Raw genomic sequence first — 25,366 nt, 5'->3', positions numbered from 1 at the left:
GAAATTGTCCGTTATAGAGAGGTTTCCGCATTACAGGTGTCCTTAAGGAGAGGTTCGACTGTTGAAGCTCTCTAATACGGACACCGAAGGGACAGAGCAAACTGTCCGTATATTAGAGAGGTGTCCGTATTACAGAGGTCACCAATATGACGTCACTTTTGACTTCATTAAAACGAGGTTGCATTTACTGCTTAAAGTTTTAGGTAACTAGAAATGTTCTGCAACGCAATGCTGCAGATAAAAAAAATAACACTAAGCACAAATCTGAAAACGTCTAAGATGAATAAAGCGTTACGATGTTGTCTTTGTACAGTCAACTCTCGTTATAGCGGACACACTCGGGGCGTCGTTTATTGCCCGCTATAGCGAGAGTCCGTAATAGCGGGAGTCATTTCCAGTCAAACCTCTTTCGCCGGGGATCTGGATTTTGTCCGTAATAACGAGTGTCCGCAATAACGGGGTGTCCGCAAGGCGAGAGTTGACTGTAACCACAAACAGGAAATTGCATTACGAACACAAAATAATATCGCCAGATCACTGGAGTGTCCGCAATAAAGAGGTTAAGTTTATATGAATTTGTTCCCTGGGGCCGAGATTTAGTGTCCGTTGTCCGTATTAGAGAGGGCCCGTAAAGAAAATATATGAGAATTTTGTTGGGACATCAGAGATTGTCCGTATTTGAGAGGTGTCCGTACGGAGAGGTTCTACTGTAGTTAAAGGCGAATGTAGGCCTGTTTTTAGGTACTGAACACTTAAAACTGTTATGAGTCTAACAAGTGACGTCATTAGGGTGACCTCTATAATATGGACACCTCTCTAATACGGACACTTCGCTTTGTCCCTTCAATGTCTGTATTAGAGAGGTTTAACTTTACATTTTATATAGCTCTAAATACAGTCGTATAAAACCATTATATCCAAAGTTTTCAAACCCTCCGGGGTATATTTACTCCACTGGTTAGTGATTCTGCAAATCTTTCGAAGGATTCCGCATAATCTCGCTCAGTGAAACTGCCATGTTGTCCTTCTTCTGTGAGGAGCTCTTGTCGTGAATCTGCCAGCCCTCCAACAATGCATTGTCAGCTGACATGATAGCGCCCTGTGTCCACCCCCTGTAGGGATTGTACGCGTCTCCTATGACGAATATTTCTTGTTTCGGAAAAGGTCGTTTTGCCCAGTTGCTGACTTCTGAAAGAGTGATGTTTGAACCGGGCTTTTGAAAATGCCTAGAAATAAGGGAGAAAATGCGTAATTTATCATTACTGTAGCAAATTTCTAGAATATGATTGGATTTTCAAACGGCTCTTTCGATTCTCTTCGAATTTGTCATGTATTTAAGTCATAAATTGTTAAAAAAAACCTCGCTTTTATTGATTTTTTTTCATCAGACTTTAGTTACGATTAATAGGCAATATAGAACTTTGTGTTATCCAATTCTGTCTAATTATACTCGTGATTAAACAAATCGGATTCCCGCTAAGCGTTCGTCCGATTTTGTTTGTTAACGTATGACTACAAACCGAATGGGACTCCACTCCACTCTCGATTTCTCTATAAATCTCTAGTGTATGTATCAAGTTTTGTGGCCGTTTAATATTTCCTTTATGCAGTGGTTTCATTGAGTGTCGTGAAACCAACACCAAAGTTATCACTCTGACCAATCACAAAAGACACAGACAATCCAGTGAACCAATCAAAACTTGTAGCAAATACACGTAGCAGGCGCGAAGCGCGGGAAAACGTGCGTGAGCGAGTTACGATTGAGTATTTTGAACCATTCACTAAGCGTAGTAATGCAAAACCAAAGCCAATGCGAATAACTTTCCACATTCAAGTGAAAAACGCTCTACAAATATAGCGCACAAAACGCATTTTTAAAAACATTATAACTTACCATGTTTACGAAGACTTGTGCAAAACGAGCGTTGTATAACAAAACAATATAAAATGATAAAACCTAGCTTTCTTGGCCATTTAGAGCACTCTTTATACAATCCAAATTGTGTCATACCACCATTTGAATTTTACTTCATACGAAAAAAAAAATATAAACATTGGCTGTTTTTATGTTAGAGACGATTAAGTCGTCTAAACGTCTAAAAACAGGACGCATTTGGTAGAAGCTAGTAGACAGACTTTCAGAAAAAATAAATAAAAAATAAAAAAAGACTGGGTTCTGCACTCGAAGGACACTGGACAAGAAGACGTTAAAGCCATCAGACGTTAAATGCGTCTGTCTTATTTACCGTTTTTATACTAGACGTCTTTAACGTCTGAGACGTTAAAGCTAACGTTACAAACTCTTACCCAGTCGTTACTCGTTTTTTCGTTTTTGGCTACGTTCGAAGAGGATGATGGGAAGGACGTAGAAAAAGCAACGTCGCTTCGCAAAAAAAGTTCGTCCTTCCCTTGATGCCTTGCACGCCGCTCAAAAAGCAAGAGAAGCGGCTGGGTACGAGTCTGCTAACGTTAAGAGCGTCGTTCAGACGCTCTTACAAAAAGACGTTAAAGCCATCGTAAGTCAATGGCGTCTGTCTTATTTACCGTTTTATACTAGACATTAAAGTCGTCTCGAGACAGCTCTAACGTCTCTGACGGCTTTAACGTCTCTAGCATAAAAACGGCCATTGTCTTGTGCTTCTTAATTCCGACAGTTAATTTATGGCATTTTAAAATTAATACAATTTTATTAGCTCTTATTTTGGACTCACCAGGCTCCCTCATCCCAGTATTGATAAACTGTATCCAGGGGGTCTGGTACTGGTCCCCCAAACTTGTACTCTAGAGCTCGTTTTAGTTCTCTGTCCACAGCTGATTTAGAAATCCTTAAAATATCTCCCCATCTCCTGCTACAAGCGCCATCCATGTACATTGTATGGAGAACACCTTCACCATTAGGACCTCTTCCTCTTAAAGAAATTATAAACATCGTTTAAGCCAAATTTAGGCATGGTAAAAAGACAAACAAATTCGGTGAAATATAAAGGAAGGAACATTTCAGTAACACAGCAAATACAAAAGAAGATACGGATGGCCAAAACTGACGAAGATTGAAACGGATTGCGATATGGGTTTCTGAAATATTGTTGGGCTGAACTGTTTTCAAAGTTAGTCACGTTTGCTTGTAACTTTAAACAGGAGCCCATGACTTGGCTCCTGCTTTAAATTATAACGCCCGGGAGACACATTTGGCAAAAGCTATGATTTTGTCATTTAGATCCATAGATTGAAGTAATTTCTCAACAAACATTAAGTTACAAAGCGAGTACCGGTATTTGGCAAAGCTTAAAAAGATAAACTTAACTCAGCCGTGATACAGTCCCTTTACGACGACAAGCAAAGCTCAAAGTCAGAAGGCCTTGGGGGACTCCAAAAGGAAAGAGAACGGCTTACGATTGAATGGACCCTCAAACATTCTCAAAATTTTGCCGTGTTCGCAAATTTAACTTCTGCTCAAAATGCTAGCAAAATTTTTGTGGGTGCTCATTTGTTTGTGGTTTTTAGTGCTTACTTTTGTTCGCAAAGAAAAACGCTGTGCTCGCGTCCTCGCAAATACCAGTCGATACCCTAAAGAAACGGGGATGCTCGTCGGAAAATTTTAATTTAACCTCTAAAGGAGACCAAAATGAGCGTTGCTAGAGCTTTTTATAACCCCTAAAACAAACCATTTTTCACGCCTGATCGGCCTAGATCGGCAACACTGCTTGATGACATTTTTTCTTCTTCATGTGAAACCCTAAAAGGGAACTCGATGGCTAAAAATATTGGCGTTCTATCCTGAACACCCTAAGACAAAAAACGTAATTTTTTTCTGTTTACGCATAAATGTTAATGTTGCTAGTGTGCACACAGGCAGCCCAAGCTAACGATAAGAGCCACAGTACTGTAAGACTCAATTTATAAGGATTTGTATGGGAATGAAACAGTTTTATTTTACGATATAGAAATTCGAACGTTTTACGAATAAAATTGACTTACACTGTTGCTGTTTCGTGTTCTTTCTTGTTTGCCAGCTCCTCGAGCCAATTTGAAGCGATTTGGACGAGTAATTCCTTTGCGAAATTTTGAACACGTGTACTATATTAAATATTCCCAAGGCTGGAAACTATTTTCGACAGCATCTCACTCGAAGCAAAATATCTTCCGTAAAATTGGTCAAATTGCTGCAGAATTTCCAGCACCGTAATCTCCAGTAATTTTTCTTTCCAATCGTTGTCCATTTGGTTCCGAGTGCCCCAGTGAAGCGTAGAAAATTCTTCCAAAGTGCGAGTTTTGAGTACTCTGGCTCTTATCGTTAGCTTGGGCTGCCTGTGGTGTGCAGAACAAAAATGCTGCAGGTACATAAGATCAGTAGACGCAAAATGACAATATGTACACAAATGAGATAAAGTGGATAAAAATTACCCATGAGGCAGTGTCACTCCTAGGCAGTTGCTGTTTGAGATAAATTTCTGCCTCGGTTCCAGGGTGAGGTTCGTGGCCATGCTGTCGCTCCACCAAGCCTTTTTGTATACCGCTGCCCCCTTGAATGCGGGCATGCTTGTTATTGACTGGAAGGCGGGCTCACGTTGAATTTCTTCTGCTACGCTTCCTTTGATCTTCATGAAAGCAACAGGATGTGTCGCTACAACGATCTTTTTAGCAGAGACAGTCAGCTCTGAGGTTGTCAATATGAATTTTGTTTTGACCTTTTCAATGGAGGACACCTCACTGTTCTTATATAACGTTCCTCCATAAAACCTTACTGAAGAAACTAGTGCATCTATAACTTCGGACATGCCTTTCAATGGTCGCCGATGTTTGCCTGAAATTGGCAGCGTTAAATATTCTATATATGCCGCGGGGTTTATGGATTCGGTATAGTCTCCTTTAAAACCATACAACTCGGATAAAAATTCTGCCCCCTCGGGGGTAAGATAGTACGACATATATGCGTCCACTGAAGCAAAAAGCGGTGCAGTGGTCACGTATTCGTCTTTGAAAGCGTAGCTTGCCATCTCATTGCTTGTCATGTTTCTGAATTTTCCTGTATTAAGCGTAGGAAAGGCTTCATTTTTAATTGTCATGCTGTCGTTAGAAAACACTCCCCGGGATTCCAGTATGCTTGGGTAAGTGTAATCCCACTGAATGGTGGAAATGTTCAGTCTTTGAATAAGATTTCTAAGAAAGAAAAACAGAAAAAACCGTTTAGGTTTGTAGGAGTAAAGCCTTTTTATCCCAAGTGGCTCATATATCTCGGCACTCAACGCCGCTTTGTTTCTCCGGCTAGGAGTATTGCTACCCCCGCCCCCCCCCCCTCCCTGGATGGGATGCTAGTCCACCGCAGGTTAGCACTCGGCATTCTGTCAGGTTGCCCAACAGTTCACCGGTACTTACTTATACACCTGGGTGGAGAGAACCAATATGAGAGTTAAGTGTCTTGCCCAAGAACATAGCCTGCGTAGCAGGCGTCTGTGTACGTTTTTTAGCGCCTTTTTTGGGAGTGCGTGGCCCCCTCGCGCCTTATGTGTTTCCCATACGCGCGCTCGAAACTACAGAATGTGCTACGCAGGCTACCAAGAACACAACACAATGACCCCGATCCAGAGTCCAGCGCACTAACCTTAACCATTAGGCCACCGCGCCTACCTCTTAACAAATGGAAAACGCCATAGTGAGCACTATTGAGTTGTGGATATACGCGGGGGCTCGTGCTCAAGTGTCCCAACAACTTTTGTGTAAGACTGTAGTTCACCCTTGCTGGACAAAATCTCTTTCCTCCCCTGACCCCACCCTCGCAATGCAAAAGATACCAACTGATGTAATGGCCTGATTTTTTAAAAAAAAATTAAATATGTAAGCGGTTTATATAGCAAGAAAACCATCTATAAAGCGTGTATTCGCAAAGAATAAATCGACTCTAAAAAAAATAAATAATAATACTTGCATCATTTTCGTAGCATCATTGACAACTCGCCAAGCCCCTAACCCTAAACAAAAACAAATAAATAAAGTAAAAATCGTTAGTCGTGCAACAAACAGTCCGAATATCGGGGACCTTCTATTTCACCAATTCGGCAATTCTTGGAAAATGTTCGCCCTCGATGGGGTATGCAGGTGTAAAAATCTAATGCCTAGGAGTTCAATAGGATGTTCACTTCACTCTAACTCATAACGTCAAATGAAAACTGGCGTCACATGAAAGTCTTTCTTCCTCGCATTCCACGATTTTTGTTCGCTCCTCGTTCGTTCGTTCGTTCGTTCGTTCGTTCGTTCGTTCGTTCGTTCGTTCGGTCGGTCGTTCGTTCGGTCGGTCGTTCGGTCGCTCGACCGCTCGTTTGTTCGCTCATTAACTGGAATACTGCTAACTACTCAGCTGTACCTTACCAACAGTTATATCAGGCGCTTGAGGAAACCGGTGATCTAATATCCTTCCGCCGAACCAATCCTCTTTCTCAAAAACACAAACACTTGTCTCTTTCTTTTTCCTCAACAGTGTTTCAGCCATGTAAAGCCCTGATAAACCTAATCAAGGAAGAAAAACTGAGTGTAAATAACTGATACAAATAAAAATTAGTTGTCAGTATAGAAATACTTTTCAATCGTCTTTGGGGACACTCGCTTGGCTTTTGTTGACAACAAATTATAAAACGATCGCATTTCTTTCAAGACTTTTTCAAGGGGGAGGGCACTGGGGAAGGTAAAAAACAGGGGGCTTATAATTCTCGTCCTTATAGCCCTTTCGTTTCTCTTAGCCGGCTGGGCCTTGGCACGAGGAAACAAAAAGGGCTCTGGGGACACAGAATTTCCAGTCCTAGATTCTAGGACTTCCGGTCTTCATGTATGCAGTCATGACGTTTCAAAAGAATGTATGAGAGAGTCATTACGTTTCCGGCTTCCGTTTTGGAATTCTTTGTTCCAAACAGCCAATAAAAAAATTTGAATTAATTCAAAAATTCTATGTCCCCAGAGCCCTCCGTTTTCTCGTGCCAAGCCGGCTAAGAGAAACGAAAGGGCTGTGGGGACGAGAATGGGGCCGTATCTTAAATCAAAACTTTGCTAGCGCAAATAAATCAGATGTTGAGGACGGTTTAACGTTTTTTTTTCTGCTTAGTAACAACTAGACTACCGTAATGATTCAATTTAGCGCCCGGGGCGCTTATTTACTTTTGGCACCTCAAGGGTGGGCGCTTATTCGAGACAGGGCGCTTATTCGGGACAGGGCGCTTATTTAATTTTTTGAGAAACAACCAAATGTATCTAACAATAACAGGAACTGTAACAGTTAGAAATTGTTAAAAGTTCAGTTCCTTTTAAAATAATTCTTCATTTTAACAGTAAATATATACATGAACTGTACGGTGAACGGTCAGGAGTTTATCTAGTTGACGTCAGTGACTTCAGTAGGGCCAGTTATCCACAATAGGGGCACTTATTAGAATAGGGGTGCTTATAAGAATGGGGGCGCTTATTTACAAAAACACATTCGAAGGGGGGCGCTTATTCGGAAGGGGGCGCTTATTGGAAGGAGGGCGCTAAATCGAATCATTACGGTACACAAAAAATAGGAGTGGACTAAACGTTGTGGAATCAGAAAAATTGTTTTCCTGTTCATTTAAGGAACACTATCACGAGCTTCACTTCAAAAACTTTAGAGCCTAAAAACGTATGAAAACCTACAAATAGTGGTCCATTTTTGTTAAAAAATCACCATGCAAGTGTACTGAAGCTATAAACAAGTGATATTATTGTGATGCCATCAGGAACTTAAGATCTCAACTTGAAAACGCCAGGCTGACTTTTTTAAGTTCTGCCCTTGTTGCCTGGAAAAACAGCTAAAAACTTGCAACGGAGCGAGAGTACTTAGTAGAAAATACCGGTGACGTGTCCCGGCTTTGGTCACGTCTCGTCTTACCATCTTTGGATTGGGGGGGGGGGGACGTTCAAAAATTGACTTTCTACACATGTAACTTACTGACGAGGGCGGTGTAAAAGAGAGAGGCGAGGGTGCGCTAAGTAGGGCTTTAACGTGGTAAGCGGTTTACCATTTCATAGCTTACTCCAAACGGGTTTTTCCGGCAAATCATGAGCACGTTACTATAGGAAATTAACGATACGTGTTATTAACGCGAATTTCAAAAAATCGCGTTAATTTTATTGACGTTAACTTTTTTACTATAGGGATTTAACCAGAACTTTTCTTTAATTCCCGTTAATTTTATTACGCGTAAATTTTGTTCGCCTTGTTAAAATGCTTCGTTATATTCCTTTAATAAGGTAGTTTATAGTGTTAACAAGAACATTGAGAAGCTTGAGAAGCTTAAAATCGGGCGCTTTGCCTTGAAAGCCAGGGTTCAGTACAGCAGAAACCACGAAGCAGTTACTTAAGTAGCACTCAGTCCGACTGTGTTTGTGTAAGTCACAGGGCTTGCATGAGCTGTATTAGTGTGCATAATATAATATATAGAACGTTGTCGAGATTGCATTATTACTTAATGACATGATGGTTTCAATTTATAAATGTATCTCACACAATACAAATAAACGATTGAAGTAGACGACTAGACAATGTAAAGTTTTAAGACTTAGCAAAGTGCAGTGTATTGGTAATACTGTAAGGTGCGGTTTCACCTGAAGGTCGTGTGCTTTTCGGTATTTTCCAGGCATTGCACTTTGATGGGACAGTACTACAACTGTTTACCGGGGAACTACTATTGTCAAGAAAATGATCACAACGTGTTGATGAATGATTGAACATTTGTTTCATACCATTACTGTAATAGCAATTGATGAAGGCTTTTAGTTCTGAACCAAAGTATAAGGACTGGGAAATACTGAAACCCATTATCAGCCACCTTAAACGGAAATATCTTGTTGGTGTTTCAAGGAATCCAAGGAAACTTCACTCATCCCATGTATCTATGTATTGCGTTTTTTTTGTAATTTTTTGAGTGATTTTTGGGGATGTTTGGCAGGTGATAGTTTTTTTAAAAGAATTAGTAAAATTTAGACAACTAAGAAATATTGAAAATTTAATGTGAATTTAACATTGGAATTTGAAGTTAGAAATTGGCAGACGGACACCAAACAGTCCCGTGACATCCTGGAGTGTTTTTGCATGGGGGTCAACTGTGTGATGATGTTTCCATTTTTTTCTTCAATCCCCACTGATAAAGAACTGTTGTTGGTGTTATGTTGGTGTTATCACATGTCAAGCCTTTAACAAGGTATGAAAGAACACAAGGATTTAAATTATTCTGGTGCTCAATTTTTGCGTAACTAAAATTAATGTTACTCAAATTCCTGATGGATTCTGTCTTAAACTGTTACGAGCTTAGTATTTCCAAATTATTGCATGTCAATGTAAGGCAAGACAAGACATGCCTTGGTTCTTATGTAATTCTCTTAAAAACACATAAGATATTGACTATAATTTTGTCTGTGCTATGGCAATTCACAGTGGGGTGGTCTTGATGTGTCTTTAACTTGTAGACTGGACTGGACTAGTAAAACGCGGACTTGTAAAACGCCTCTAGACACTTCGAATTCCTTGGCCACAATCATCTTACGGCTCTCTTCAATACATAATGTCTCAAAAAAACAGTAACCTCAGAAAGAAGTCAGAAGCAAATAAGGTCGAAAGACCGAATTTGAACATATAACGGCAAATATTCTAATGTCACGAACGTAGGAGTCGTGTAGGCCCGTCACCTTTATTTACGATTGACTGTTGATTTCTGGACGGGCCCCGTTCTACCTCGTGCGAGCAATACAAACGACTGCACTCAACAGACGTCAAGTAGTGGAAAGAAAGAAACATATGCACACAACTCATAGCATCAATCCCGTTGTTTTAGTAGGGGTTTGCAGAACGAACATGTGCTATACTGCAAAAACATCTCCACGCTAAAACAGACCATAGAGTGCTCAAAAAAGCTAGAAATATGCCGTCGAAGAAACACACAAGAGCTTCAAACACAAATTGTTTCGCTCGCTAAACCGTTTAGTTTTATCCGATTTACAAGCGCTTGTTTTACAAGTCCGCGTTCTACAAGTCCGTGCTTAACAAGCCCTCGTTTTACAAGTCCGCGTTTTACAAGTCCGCGTTTTACTAGTCCTCGTTTTACAAGTCCGCGTTTTACTAGTCCGCGTTTTACTAGTCCGCCTTTTACAAGTCCGCGTTTTACCTGAGTCCGCGTTTTACTAGTCCGCGTTTTACAAGTCCGCGTTTTACTAGTCCGCGTTATACTAGTCCGCGTTTTACAAGTCCGCGTTTTACTAGTCCGCGTTTTACTAGTCCAGTCCAGTCCTCGAAATACAGTATGCCAAAACTCCCCGCCCTCTAAAGATAAGTCCTTGACGGTTCTTGTCGTTTTTCGGTGCCTATCATCACACGAAAGAAAAGCTGATTCTCAAAAAATCTGCCACAAAAGGAAATTGACAAAAACAATATGAAAACCATATATCGAAAGTTTCTTATTCTAAAATTTTATCATACGTCTTAATTCAGAGCTACAAAGAAGTTCCTCCTTTTGAGTTATTGATACTGTTCTTACAGTACCTCTTTCCACTAGCGAAATTTTACAAAATTCCTTCGCGGCGAAAAGGTAGCGCGAATCCAGAACAGACTCCAATCGAGAGTGGGTTAATTCTAGATTACTATTAATTAACTATTACAACATTCGTTTTTAAAATAGTTTCCCAAGCCGACTAAGCTAACTAAACGTCGAGTGTATCTTTCAGTAAACAAAACATGCCGTTATGACGCCGGAAATCCAGCTCACGCATACTATACCCCGTGACTCACGCAAACCTCCGGCTTACGTGCTACTACAGTCATTCCTTTCTAAACATTTTTTTTGACCACCACCGTACCTTTCTACCCAAAAAACTCATGAAACCGCCCGGTTTTAACCTGTTTTAACCTTTCAAAAATTAGAGCGTTCGAAACTAAATAAGATCCGTAATCACAAACAACATACAGCCGTTTACCAGCACTCTTTAAAACTCCTGAAACCCTTCAAAATCAGGCAAAATAAATCTTTGAAATAACCTTTATCAATGTTTCTTATTTTTTATTCAGTTCCATAAAATGCCTTTCATACACTACTGTCAAACAAAAATTTCAATTTCCTCAAAGTTTCAAGACAAAAGAATAACAAATATTTCGTGCACAATGTAATTTGATTACGCCAATATTATCACGTCTAAAAATACTTCAAGCAATTCAGTGAAAACCCGTTTTTTTTTCGTATCAACGAAAACCACTTTCGAATAATCAATACATGAAAATAACAATAAGATCAAAAGGAAGAAAGGAACCTTTCTAATTATTTGAAGACTTTCAAAGCCGTGATATTATGCATCCAATCCGCGATAAAATTTAATTACAACAAAATCCAAGTTCTCATTTTGAATTCCATTTTTTTCAGTTGATACCTTTATCCAACTTGTGAAAAATTCCATTCAAGTTCCTATTAATACTGTACATTCCCAATGTTTTGCTCAGGTCTTCAGAAGCGTCTTACTAACCAAATCTAAAATAATTCCAAAACATGCTGTACAAACATTCTACTCTTTGTGACAAACGACTTGACGACCAATTGTTCAGAAATGAAAATCGACACAGTTCTTGCTAAATAAAAAAAAAGTTTTACGGCGGAGTCAGGCTCAAAAAATATACCGCAAGATCACACCCCCATTCATAGTCAGAAACCAGCAAACCATCTAGTTTGCTAAAAAAACACTGCGTGACATCAATGACGTTACCTTTTTCATTTACAAAAATAACTTTAACTTGTCAAAGTAAGTGCAATTTCACAATGGTGAATATCAGTACAGTATGGGGCCCAGTTCTCGGTCGGGTCCAGTTCTCGGCCACTTTGTGTTTAACGCGTTTTTTCACACTCCAGTTGAATCAAAAGAAAAAGGTATTTCCTTCAAACGATAGACTGATTCATGTGCTTTAAGTATCTTGAGTTTGATCGTTCAATTCGATATAGAAAGCTCGCACGTCGAGTTTACGCGGAGTTTGGTGAATTTGCATTCCCGAAAAAGTTGTTTGTTTACGGCTCCAAATTCATGGATGTAGTTAAATTCGTATTTTATCCAAAAGCCCCCACCATACGAGCTAATTTTTGGCATGTGAAACGTAGAATAATTCAGCTTTCTGCTTTAGTTAACTTTTCGTTGAACCGTTGTATTTTTTGGTCTTAATTTACTTCGAAATTTTTTCTTGCGACGTTTGCGTATTTGCCAGTTCTCGGCCACCCTGCTCGCTATCACAGCTTAGCGCTTGGTTTTTAATATAATTTCATCTGCTGCTGCCAGAATGAAAGAAATAAATGTTTTAAAAATAAAGTTCAATCTTATCTCTAAGTTTTGAGCTGACTCTTGTCTTGTCTATTATTTCTACAACACCTAAATCTTTCAAGACCTTTTCACTGCAAAATAAACCATCTAAATGCACGGGTCACACAATGCGGTTTTGCCAGAACCTGCACATAGGCAACTTGGCGCGATAAAATCCTTCTTTTCTAAAGTAAAACAAAGCATCATAAAAATAATTTGGGATCGATATAGTATAAATAGGTTTACAGAGTGATTTTATGACTGTGAAAATTAATTGAGCATTTTTTTTACAGATAATTACGCACAAGCTTTTTAGTGGCCGAGAACTGGGCCAAGGTGGCCGAGAACTGGGCCCACAAATGGAGCTTTTATTTTTATTATTGCTCGGGCAAATTAATTTTTGACCGGTCGATAGCTTTACACCAAAAAGCTGAATAATGTAGCTAGCTCTGGGAGAAATTTCAAGTTCCTGCGGTTCTTCTGAGGTAAGAAATACAAGTTTACGTCAAAAGTGGCCGAGAACTGGGCCAAAGTGGCCGAGAACTGGGCCCACAAATGGAGCTTTTATTTTTATTATTGCTCGGGCAAATTAATTTTTGACCGGTCGATAGCTTTACACCAAAAAGCTGAATAATGTAGCTAGCTCTGGGAGAAATTTCAAGTTCCTGCGGTTCTTCTGAGGTAAGAAATACAAGTTTACGTCAAAAGTGGCCGAGAACTGGGCCCCATACTGTACTTTGCCCCGTAAGCTTTTTTCTCTGTCCTTCCGCCGAAGCAAAAAAACACAACCTGATTACACATTAACCCAAAAGTCGACCAAGTGTGCCTGCAACGATTTCCTGTCAAAACTAAAATGAAAACCATTGCGGTATGCGTCACCCGTAGCGGTTTTGTAGCAACCCCAAGCTATCCCCGTCTTTTTGGCCGCGCCAGGAGACTACGCTCTAGGACGACCAAAGGGTATGTGCCGTTGTGGTTCTGTCCTATCTGGCGAACCAGTCCTATGACGTAATGTGATATCATGAGCCAATCATATCACGCGTTCTATCTAGTAACACGCAGCATAAGACTGGTAACTAAACTCTGTTGCAGTTCGGTCTTTGAGCGAAGTTGTTTTTTCGACGGGTAGGGGCAGGAAAGCAATATTTGACTTTGTTTTGACTCTGTACGAAAATATGCAGCGGCCATTTGCAATAATTGCGTTTACCCTCACAAGATCTCTATCACAAATCGACAGCTTACTGTACTTTCTGTTTTTCAAATTCAACAAAAATGTTCGAGTGGATCGAAGATTTATATGGTTGCTTTGCGAACTGCGTGTTTCCGTCCAGCCAATACTCCGCACTTTGATTTATCCTCAAATCAAGATCATTCAATAGTCCTGAAACGTAGAGGCAAATAAGATCCCTGAGAAGCAGTGCAACCAATTTTAATTTCGGTGCTGTAAATAACTACCACTCAATCTACGCTTTTACTTTGTTCCCAATCTTGTCACTAGCACGATCGAAAGCTGGTTCGCGACGTTGGCTAGTTCTTTTGGATAAGGCTTCTCCCGTGTATTTATTATTTATTTCAGGAATGTTCTTGCCGAGTATATTGTATGGCTGGAGTGCTTTTCTAACTGTTCCTGGTTCGTTTTGATTTAAAAATCGATTGAAAAATCAGAACTGGCATGAGCGAAACACCACTGAAACTACTGAAAGCGCTTTGTGGCCTAATTAGACTCTAATTAAAACACCACAGAGCGCTTTGTGGCCTAACCAAAACACCACAGAGCGCTTTGTGGCCTATTCAAAACACCACAGAGCGCTTTGTGGTGTTTTATTTTAAAAAGCTAACATTAAAATCTTGATGTCTCGTTGAATCGCAGATATCTCACGGCTAATTTTTGAAAAAAAAATTTTTTTCGATTTCTTACCCCACAAAGCGCTTTGTGGCCTATTCAAAACACCACAAAGCGCTTTGTGGCCTATTCAAAACACCGCAAAGCGCTTTGTGGCCTAGTCGAAACACTACAAAGCGCTTTGTGGCCTATATTCGAAACACCACAAAGCGCTTTGTGGCCTATTTTCGTTGGTTGTCATTATTGTAGCGATTCCGGTATGGTTCGCTGTCGTTCAATGGTCAGTTAAGTTATTAAGCAATTTTTGACTGGCTCGTTCTTTCACGATTACTGTTTGAGTAGTCGGAAAGTTTGAAATAGTCGGAGATAATTTTAATAATGTACATAGGGGGCTCTGCGGAAATATTACCAGGAGGTTAATTAGGCGGTTACTTTTAAAGAAATCTCTAAAATGAACCAATCGGAAAGCTTAAGTTTAACATTATTTGAGTTTTTTTAGCTATACAGTGTTCATTACTGGGGGGGCTGGCTGTACCTTCAACAACAGAAAAACTTAAATGACCCCCCCCCCCTCCCTCCCAAACAGAAACTTCAAAACTTTTATGACCCCCCAATCCTTTATTATATGCAAACAATTTATTATAAACAATTCATTATAAATGGCAGTATTAGCATTTAGAGAGAAAAAATTTGCTTAATTTTACTTGGCTAAAGCTTGCTTGAACCACCAAGGGAAAAAAATCTATAAATTACAAATAAAACATTCAAGTTAAAAATCTAGGATTCGACCCATGGTCATGCATTATGCTGGATGATACATCCTAGTACCCAGGGTCTCTGTTCCCTTTGACCAGACTCGAGGTATAAAAATGTGCTGGATATGAATAGGCTCAGATGGTTATTCAATAAAGTGTGAATAAATAGCCTTCGTAATATTGTGGGTCCATGAAAATAAGAAAACTTTCATGACCCCCTACTAACTATCTTGAAACTCTAATGAAGCCCCCCTCCTTAAGACACGCCTTAGGCTTTTCTGCCCCCCTAATAATTAAGCTATCCCCCCGCCCCCAAAAAATAATTAATTAATAATGAACAATCCGTTAGAAGCTAGGAATGTCACTGAATCTCCAATAGATTAAAAAATAACAACCAGGATCGGCTGGAACTATTTAAAACTGTTTTAATCGAAATACCTATAAAGTGAAAGCAGAAGTATGTAGTATCAACTACATATCGCATGTTTTGGTTGGGGAATTTTTAAGGAAGTTATAATGTTCAATGATTTATAGCTCTATTGTTAGTCCTTGTTTGTAGACACACCCCTCAGGAATCATTGAACATGAAATGAAACTCATGTTGGATACTGATATCCCCGGACTTATATAGACATTTCTTTACACCAGTCTATAGACCACGCCCTAACATTGCAAAGTGACGAACTCAACCAATATTTATAAACATGGACCTCGTACTAGCTCAATAAAATACATGTAATTCAGTTACAACAAATAAGAATACAAATCTATTTTATTCATTGCCAGACTAATATTATACAACTAGTGTTTTCATTTCAGGTTTATTACCAGTACCACTATCAACTATAATCCCATAGATAATTCTACACAATAAAAGACAAAGTTTTCTTTGTTTTAAAAGAAAAAAGAATTGGCTTCAATAATTTGCAATGCTAAACTGAATTTTAAAAAAAATACCGGTATGGGCACATAAGTTCACGCCCCCACCCCTGGAAACTTACTTATGAAAGGTATGATCAGGATGCTTGTTGTGCGCAATTTTTTAAAAGAACCCTAAATAAGACCAATGTATTTGTGGCTTGAGAAAAAAATCTAGATAATATTTGTCTAAGTGAGACAATGAGCATCCCTGCTCCTTTCATATGGGATTTGCCCCCCTGCCCCCAGGCTAATGGATGATACCATCTGTTGCTTCTCCCACACAATTTCGAAAGTAAATTTTAGGGCCTGTTTTTTAGCGTGTGTTTAATTGCAAAACCACTATAACCTTGAGATTTGTATTGTTGTATTTAAAGTTAGGATAAGTTTTGGAAATTCTCTTCTATTTATTTTACACTGGGCCCCTGTTGATACCAGTTCTGCGACTGAAGGGGTCACCCTGTTTAAATATCAATTATTATTATTATTTTTATTATTATTATTATTATTATTATTATTATTATTATTCAGGTAAATTCCTCACTGCATTTACAGTGGTGCTCTACTAACACAGGCCACCAAACCATTTTTTTTTTTTTGACATCTTTTCATTAACTTTCATATGGCTTCCATTCACATGATTCTAGCCTGCAAATGCAGACGTATTTCCAGAATCGGCCAAAATGCATCTGCATTCGCAAGCTAATTCACATCCGGCAAATCCAAAATAAATGTCAGAGGCCAAGTTGTTAGCTGCCTCTAAAAATGAAAGGCGGCTGTATTCGCAGGCTACCGAGTTGTTGGTTGACCAACAGGTGACACTGTGCTCAATTTTTTTCACCAAACCTAACTCATGCATTTCTATTAGCTTATTTATCCAGAAAACTAACTAAAGGAAGGTGGCCACAGTTTATAAGTCATGCACGAACAAGACTGGATTCTTAAAATGAACATAAACATTCTGACACTCTTAAAATCGAGATCCAACAAAACTATTCACATACAACACAGTACAGTGATTTGTGGTTCATTTAGTAAAAAAATGTTTTAGATTTATTTCAGACTCATTCTCTATTTACTTAATTATTAATTATTTATTATAACCGGTAGTGTGTCTATGAAAGAAACAATGATAAATTGTAAAAAAGTACATGAAAAATAAGTACTGGTCATTCCTCATCATTCTCACTAAACTTGTCCCTTATTAACTGTTGTAGAGGTCTTCATCATCATTGCCTTGTTCTTCTTGGCCTTCCTCCTGATGTTGTTGATCATTTTGCCCTTCTCTTTCCTCTTTTTCTTTATTATCTTCTTCTACTATAACTCCCCTTCCTCCTCATTGATCATATCATCTCATGTCTCTTGAGGTACAGGTGTATATGGTTTGGCCAGGCTGTTAAAAGATGGCAAGGAATTTACTTCATTAATAGACACCAAAACATTGTAGAAAACCAACAATTTTTGTGAATTAAGGGCCCTGATTTTTGGCTTGTCAAATTACAGGGACCATTATCAGGCTTTTGTTTTCAAGCTTGTTCTAGTTGATTTCATTTCATCATTACTTAAAATGGCTCTACAGACAAGTTATTCTGGGCACCACTCAAAGTTTGCAACAGTCAAGTATTCCCTAGATGCATTTTGCAACTAAATTGTTTTGAAAAAAAAGTTTTGTGTTGTGTCACAAAAACTTTTGTTTTGTCAGAGTCTTTTCACACAATTTGCACAGTTACTGCATGAGTACTGCAATATTTTGGCAACAATTTTTAGTGTTGTGTCTCGACAAGAAATGGGGATTTGTAAGCTATACTCCCTGAATGATCTTTGGTGAGACAGAGAAGTAGTTTTCTTTTTCTAAGATTACAAATACAAATAGGCACTACATGTACAGAGCCCCTGATATGGTTAATCAACGAAGGACTGTTGCAAAACCAAAACAAGAAGGTAAGGTTATACAAATAAAGTTGAGCATTTTTTGCAAGTTAAATGTTTCTTAGAGGTGCTTATGGGCAACAAAAGTCTACTTGGGGCAACCAATAAGACACATGAGCCACCAAAAAAAAACAGAACAGGTTACCCAAAGGGCAAATTATAATTGACAATAAAGTAAGTGTAGAACTCTACATTAATAGCAGCCAACCTCATCCTCAACTCCTCAACATGTGAGGCAAGACAGCAAGGCAGAAATCCTTAACTCCAAATAAAAAGTCTAACCGCAAGCTAACTGAGCTAACTGTAGGCTAACCAGAGTGCTATGTAAGCTAACTGTAATGCTATTGAGGCTAACCGGAGTGCTACGTAGGCTAACCGGAATGGATTGCATGCCTTGCTGCCTCGCACTTTGTGATGACCCCTCCTCAACCTCTCTTAAAAAGACATATTAAACCCTATAACTCCTGAGAAAGTACTGCCAATACGATAAAGGCGCATTTATGAATGGACTTCACAAAATTTAATTACTTTGGCAAGACACAACTTAAAAAATAGTTATTTATCAACACATGGCAGCTGTATATATATACCTTATTTACTCAAACTAATAAGCGCTGATGGCAATTATTAAGTTTTTCACCCCTCAAGTGCTAATCTATACAACACTTTAATAACATTTAACTAAAAGGAGCGACTTTTGTTTGTCGGTATTCGTCCCTTGCGGAAAAGAGAATTTGCACTTGCTGTACCAGCAAAGAACGGTAAATCATTAAAATTGATCTGCAAAGCATTGCTTTTTATGAAAAGAAATTTCCAAGGCTGTTTTAGAGTTGCTTTGTAGTGCTGTTTTCAGTCTTATGATATGCCTTGAATAATCGCCGCATGGGAACTGCGGCACTTATTTGGGGGCGGCGCTTATTAACTTTTTTGTCCCAAATGCAGCACTTTATTCGGGGGTGGTGCTTATTCGAGTAAATAAGATATACTAGTAAGGGTCAATGCTCACCATTGTAAGTCTCTTCTCATCTTCGGTTTGTGGTGCTTTTCCTAATCCAATCCCTGATTCTCATCCTCTAATGCTAAAATAGAAATTCAAAGCATTATTATTATAAATATAAGAATCACAAAAATGCATTATCACATGCTGAGTTAGACTTCAGGATTGTTTTTTAAAAAAAATGCACAGGTAACTTGTAGAAAAAAAGATTTTCCTCAGTGAGGGGAAATTTATATGAGGTTAAATGCAATTTAACCAAGTTAACCAACAACAAGTGTCTAGTCAGCTGTCTTGGTGGTAAGGGGTTGCTATAGCTAGATCTTGTCAGGCTCAGTACTCTACATTCCTGGACATTATAGCATGGTGTAATGTCTTCATGCGGTTCTACGGTTCTTGCATAAATCTTGTTTGCTTTAACCAAAAAATATAGCTCAAAATTACAATAAAGTTTCCATTAAATCTTTGTCTTTCTGACTATTTTAAAGCCCTTGGATGGAGCAGGGTTTAGCAAGCTTGGAAGACAGTATTTACAGTATTTGTCCTATCTTTGGTAAAAAAATGTTTTGTGAAGTTTGTATTTCATTGCAATGCTGTTCACTTGAATCCGCCGTCATAAACTGGGGGCGGCGCTTATTAACTTTTTTGTCCCAAATGCGGCGCTTTTTCGAGCGTGGCGCTTATTCGAGTAAAATTAATAAGGTATATGGTGTACTAGTAAGGGTCGATGCTCACCATTCTTAGTCTCTTATCATCTTCGGTTTGTGATGCTATTCCTCGTTCAACCCCTGATCCTCATCCATTAACGCTAAAACAGAAATTCAAAGCATTATTATTATAAACAAGAATTACAAAAATGCATTATCATATGTTGAGTTAAACTGATATTTTCTTTAAAAAAGGACACATTTTAATAAAGAAAAAGAGATTTTCCTCAGTAAAGGGAAATTTATAAAATATGAGGTTAAATACAATTTAACCATTAGTTAACCAACAACAAGTGTCTAGTCAGGTGCCATGGTGGTCAGTGGTTGCTAGCTCTTGTCAGGCTCAGTACTCTACATTCCTGAACATTATAACATGGTGTAATGTCTTTATGCAGTTTTATGGTTCTTGCATAAATCTTCACTTGTATACTTTAACCGAAAAATATAGCTCGAAATTACAATAAAGTTTCCATTACACCGCTTCTTATTAAAGCGTGAACACTTAAAATATGTCTGGAATGTTCTTTGTGTTTTAACCAATCACATGCGAGAACTTCAGACCGCAGAAACCACAAACAACGAATGGGTTTCCATCGGTCACGGAACGATATTCGGTTCTCGTTTCGCTCCAATTTACAAGTAAACACTAACTGTAATTCCTTCCTTTTTGAGAACATTCACTGCCCTACTGAAGAATATGTTTGAGTGTTTTTTTTTTATAAAAAAAAATGAAAAACCGATGCGCCCGACGCTACGATTTGCCCCAGTTGCCGGCAATTTTCAAAAATTGTAACGAATTCGTATCTGCAATTCGTATTTGATACACTGATAGAAGGAGGGTTCGTTTCTTCGATAACAGCGAAACGATAGCGGGAAGGAAAAGCGAAAATCAAACGATTGAGCGATTGAGGTGTTTACTTTGCACCAATCATACCAACATTTTCAATAATTTTCGTCTGGAGCCTTTGCAGTTTGCAGTCTTACGATCACGGAACCTCTTATTGTTTAAAGGTTGAAATCGTTTGCCAAAATAAATCGAATCCCTTGTTCTACCGAAAAGATTTACAATCAGTAACGAAAACTCCACAATTTTGTATTTTATATTCGGTTTATCGTGTTTACATCTTATGTCTAGACGTGTCTACAACATACTGCATGCGCTGAACCATGTCGTATAACGTCGCTAGAGAAACTGTCCTTTTTTTTTTCTTTCAAAAATCCCTGAAACCATGTTCTGGATGTGGCCCTCTATACGAAAGAATAGCAGTTCTTTAAATTCCTGAAAAAGACAGAGCGTGTATCCTGAAACAAAATATGAACTTAAGTTGCTCCGTGACCGATAGAAACTCATTTATTGTTTGTGGTTTCTGCGGTCTGAAGTTCTCGCTTGTGATTGGCTAAACACAACCATTCCAGACATATTTTTTAGTGTTCACGCTTTTATAAGAAGGAGTGTAAATCTCTGTCTTTCTGTCTATTTTCAAGCCCTTTGATGGAGCAGGGCTTTCAAGCATTAAGCAAGCTGGGGAGACAGTATAAACAGTATTTGTGCTATCTTTGGTAAAAGAAAAATGTTTTGTGAAGTTTGCTTTTGCATTGCAATGCTGCTCGTCGTAAACGTGGCAATGCTCTGTCAATTATACTGCTTTCTACCCGTCGCGATAATTCCTGTTGTATCGCTTCATTAGCCCATATTTTAATAAACATTTGGTCTCAAAGAAGCTTATAGAAGGCCTAATTTTGAAGCTTTTGGGCACTTGCCTCTTCACTGCAAGTCCGCAATTATTAACATGTTTAGTGATCATGATTGAAACTACCTCGTGAGGTAGTTTCAATCATGATCAGAATAATCATGTTTCAATCATGATTCGCGCAAATATGCACTGCCTGATGTGAACACTTTTCACAACAAAACATGTAACTTTTATTCGTGATCAGGCTAGTCATGTTTCACCTAGTGTGAACACAGCTTCACACACTTTACACACAGAGATAATGGCATAGCCACCTAATGAAGACATGTCAAGGCATTGATGTGTATTCCTATTTGGTGCAATTTGGACCAGCTACCTGGGGGACAAACCTACTAAAGGGGCAGTGATGCTCGTCCTCTCACTAAGGGGTGTAAATTTCGGGTTTTTGCTCTCACTTGGGGTGTTTCGAGCAAAATGCTAATTTTCCTAACAAACAGCTTTCGGGATGCCAGGCAAAAACAGTCTTTTGTCTGTGTTGCATAAGAAATCGGCCATTGTCCACCAATAGGGCCAATATGGGGTTTCATTTACCTGTTTGATTGTTAAAAGTAGTTTATGGTCACATTTGACTAGTTATCAGGTGTACATGTATGTTTAGAATTTTTCGCATAAAATAAGTGAGACAATTCCAGGACTCTGTTAAGTTCATCACTCTCCTTGGTAGTACAAGCAAGTCAAGCTTAACAGTGAAGCTTAACAAAACAATCATGGACCTTAAAGGTTGAAACATGAGTGAAGCCAAAGATATCCACTCATTTAAAATGCTGGTCAAATTTATTCAGTAGACAGTGTATTATGCATGGTTCAATGTGACCTGTTAACAACCTACACCCCTACACTTTGGTTAGCCTAATACGTCACACTTCAGTTAGCCTACTATTCACTCCAGTTAGCCTACAGCTCACTCCGGTTTAAGCTAGCCTGGATAGCATTTCGGTTAGCCTGTTTACGGTTAGCTTTCAATAATACTGTAATGGAAACACAATATATTCTCTTAGTCTGCTTCTGCAGTCTGCTGATGTCAGATACCGCAAGAATTATCCCTTGGTACATCATGAATATCTCTTTTGCAAGCATGGCAACCCATCAATTTATATTTCTAGAGACTGCTTGGTACATGGAAGGAAACATTCAGGAAAATGTACATGTATTGTGATTTCATAATTATGCCCAGGAGCTTCCTTTTCTTTAAAATAGGTAGCTTTTATCACTGCCAAAAATGATAGATGAAGCAAAGAAATATAACTGACAAAATAAGGGCTCAAAAGTTCAAACTCTCAAAGAATGGAAAATGATTGATTTTACTGCTTTTGACTATATATATTTTTTCCAACTAAGCTGTAAATTTGGAAGCATTATAATTTTGGCGATACACGGTGTAAATAAACTGAGTAAAAATTTGTGCTCAGCTGACGGCATGACAGTGTTTCTTTATACCCGTGACGAAAACGATTATACGATCTAATACTGCGCAATTAAATAGCATGATAGATCCTAATTGTAAAATGCAAAACACAACAGCGTGGAGAATACAAAATAAAGTGCTTCGCCAGCTTGGTTCGTTCGTGCCGCTTGAGAGCAACACGATCAATAATAAGCTAACTAAGCTTTTAGAAGTAGACATTTTCAATCCATTACTACAAACAGCATTATACAATACATTCACAAAGCTTCTTACCTTCAAATGCAGCTGTAAATGTGTTCGGGAAATGCAGAAAGATCCGACAAAACACACTGTTAAAATCACAAGATTCGGGCTTTCATGATCACTTGGTAAACACCGTCCAGACCGTCCAGTCCCCCAGTAAAATAATCTGACCAGACACGATCACAACGCATTTTCATTGGAAGAAACAACAACGCATATGATTGGGTCGAAAGGTGTTAGTCCATTTTGCAATCAGGACCATTATACAACGCTGCAGTAAACTATAAATCGGCCACGCCCGATTAACTAGAGTGGGGCCTGGGTACTTACCTCCTCCAATAATGGCTACATCACACTGCACATCAAGTCTTGATGTTGGTCCTTCATTTTTCTCCGTTCCTGTTAAAGCAGTTGATATAGGATATAGAGGATGTAAGCCAAATTACTTTCGCTAACCTTTGATCGTGTCCTTCCCCTTTCTCCTCCCCCAAAAAACTGCCTGAGGCAGGCCAGCTAGCGTGACTGACCACACGCAATATGTGGCGTGACAGATAACCAATTTCCGCGTAGTTTTTTCAAGAATGATTATTAAACAGCATATAAAGTGTTTATGAGTCTTATTTTGACAGCTATGCCATATTGACGAAGGGCAAAACAGCTCCCATTAGGGCATAAGAGCGAAACAGCTGCCAGCGATATAGCAGGCTGAGGCAGGCTAGCTAGCGTGACTGACCACACGCAATATGTGGCGTGACAGATAACCAATTTCCGCGTAGCTTTTTCAAGAATGATTATTAAACAGCATATAAAGTGTTTATGAGTCTTATTTTGACAGCTATGCCATATTGACGAAGGGCAAAACAGCTCCCATTAGGGCATAAGAGCGAAACAGCTGCCAGCGATATAGCAGGCTGAGGCAGGCTAGCTAGCGTGACTGACCACACACAATATGTGGCGTGACAGATAACCAATTTCCGCGTAGCTTTTTCAAGAATGATTATTAAACAGCATATAAAGTGTTTATGAGTCTTATTTTGACAGCTATGCCATATTGACGAAGGGCAAAACAGCTCCCATTAGGGCATAAGAGCGAAACAGCTCCCAGCGATATAGCAGTATCAAAATCCGTTTGCGACGCCGAACCTCAAAATTCCGCAAGTTTTGACCCCAACTTTTCTTGCAGTGAAAAATCAACTGTGACCTCGCTTTGCTTACCTTTGCAATCTTCGTGATCGTGATACTTCAAATCTTTACTTCCAGGGCCGAACATCGCCATTAAAATCCCCATAGCAGCGATCAGTAACACTACTATGATAACACATAGAATCCACCGCCATGGAAACACTCTTCGAGAGGGACTCCCTGTTTGTTGGCGATAGCCGTCAGAAACCTCAAATGTATTTACTGGCGTGCCATTAGCCATGGTTATACTCGACTTTCACGGAATAATCAAAATGTGTAACTATTTGCAGTTTAGGTACAGGTTGTGATTCTTCTGCCCCCGGTATGAATCGATGCATGTAAGCCTCAGGAAAAGCCGCTTTTCTGCGAGTTTTTGTTTTAACTCACGTCAAAATAGTTCGTGACAAATACTAAATCAGTCGACGGAGGTATTTAAGCCATGTTTACTGTGGTAGTATTGAAGTGTCACGCAATTCTTTTCTTCAATTCTACGTCGGGGAGGAAAAAAATGTGTTACTGCATTACAAGCCCAAAGAAAGACTGCGAGAGTGGAGGGTGTTTTGCAGACGTCAGACGTGACTTCAATAACAGCGACATCAATTCGAGATAAACTAATAATAAAGCCAGGATTCGAGCCAGGATCCGACCTATCCGCAAGCAACCCAAGCTAAAGTAGGCTAACCGGAGTGCTTTTTAGGCCAACCGAACGCTATTTAGGCTTACCGGAGAGCTAGTTAGGCTAACCGAAGTGCTAGTTAGGCTAACCTAGCTCGGATCCTAGCTCGAATCCCTGCTCTGATCCTGGCTCGAAGTTTATGTATCCTCCATCAATTCAAAAATTCCAAAACAAAACATCACTTCCCCTCCCCTTTTCCGGTGATATTCGATTCTGCCGGCTCGTGTTTATCATTAAACTCTCATCCACTCTTACGAAAAATTTGAGCACGTTCAAAGTCGGTGAGAGCGCATGAGAGTCGATGAGAGTGCATGAGAGTTCCATGCCAAACGAGAGTGAGAGTTTGAACTCTCGTCAACTCTCATCCTCGTTTGGCCCGGGATTGCTCCGTCTGCTCCGAGTCCCGTTTTTTTCTGTCAAATGGCTTCACTAATATTTATTCCGTCCCCGTGACGATTCCATGCTCGCATTTGTGCCGGTTTAACCTTACTTTTTCCGCTCCCCTCAATTTAAAATGGTATCTCCCCTCCCTGAGGTGTCAGAACTCCATGGCAACATAGTTATGATGGCTGAGTTATGATGGCTGAGTGTAAAGATTTGTTTGGAACTAGCATTATTACTTAGATTGTA

At 39.2% G+C, this 25,366-nt stretch overlaps 1 protein-coding gene and 1 long non-coding RNA gene across 2 annotated transcripts; both read right to left on the bottom strand.

Annotated features, from left to right (window-relative positions):
• Positions 1-483: 483 nt before the first annotated feature.
• On the bottom strand, positions 484-24,429 carry LOC144638744 (tryptophan 2-monooxygenase-like). Its single transcript, XM_078497994.1, has 7 exons — positions 24,094-24,429; positions 23,209-23,277; positions 6,367-6,504; positions 5,927-5,969; positions 4,405-5,160; positions 2,712-2,909; positions 484-1,226 (listed from the first exon to the last, which is right to left on the bottom strand). Exons 1-7 carry the CDS (start codon positions 24,299-24,301, stop codon positions 959-961), a joined length of 1,680 nt encoding a protein of 559 aa, XP_078354120.1. The 5' UTR covers positions 24,302-24,429; the 3' UTR covers positions 484-958.
• Positions 15,683-23,150, bottom strand: LOC144638777 (uncharacterized). The gene is made up of 4 exons (XR_013568004.1): positions 22,909-23,150; positions 19,505-19,577; positions 18,782-18,854; positions 15,683-17,239 (listed from the first exon to the last, which is right to left on the bottom strand). It is a non-coding gene; the product is annotated as an uncharacterized LOC144638777 (long non-coding RNA).
• Positions 24,430-25,366: the final 937 nt, after the last annotated feature.

Source organism: Oculina patagonica, chromosome 14 (assembly GCF_052425735.1).
Source record: "Oculina patagonica isolate OP01 chromosome 14, crgOcupat, whole genome shotgun sequence".
Classification (NCBI taxonomy): Eukaryota; Metazoa; Cnidaria; class Anthozoa; order Scleractinia; family Oculinidae; genus Oculina; species Oculina patagonica.
Note: the sequence above shows the minus strand (reverse complement) of the source record. Positions and strands in the feature narration are given on the sequence as shown.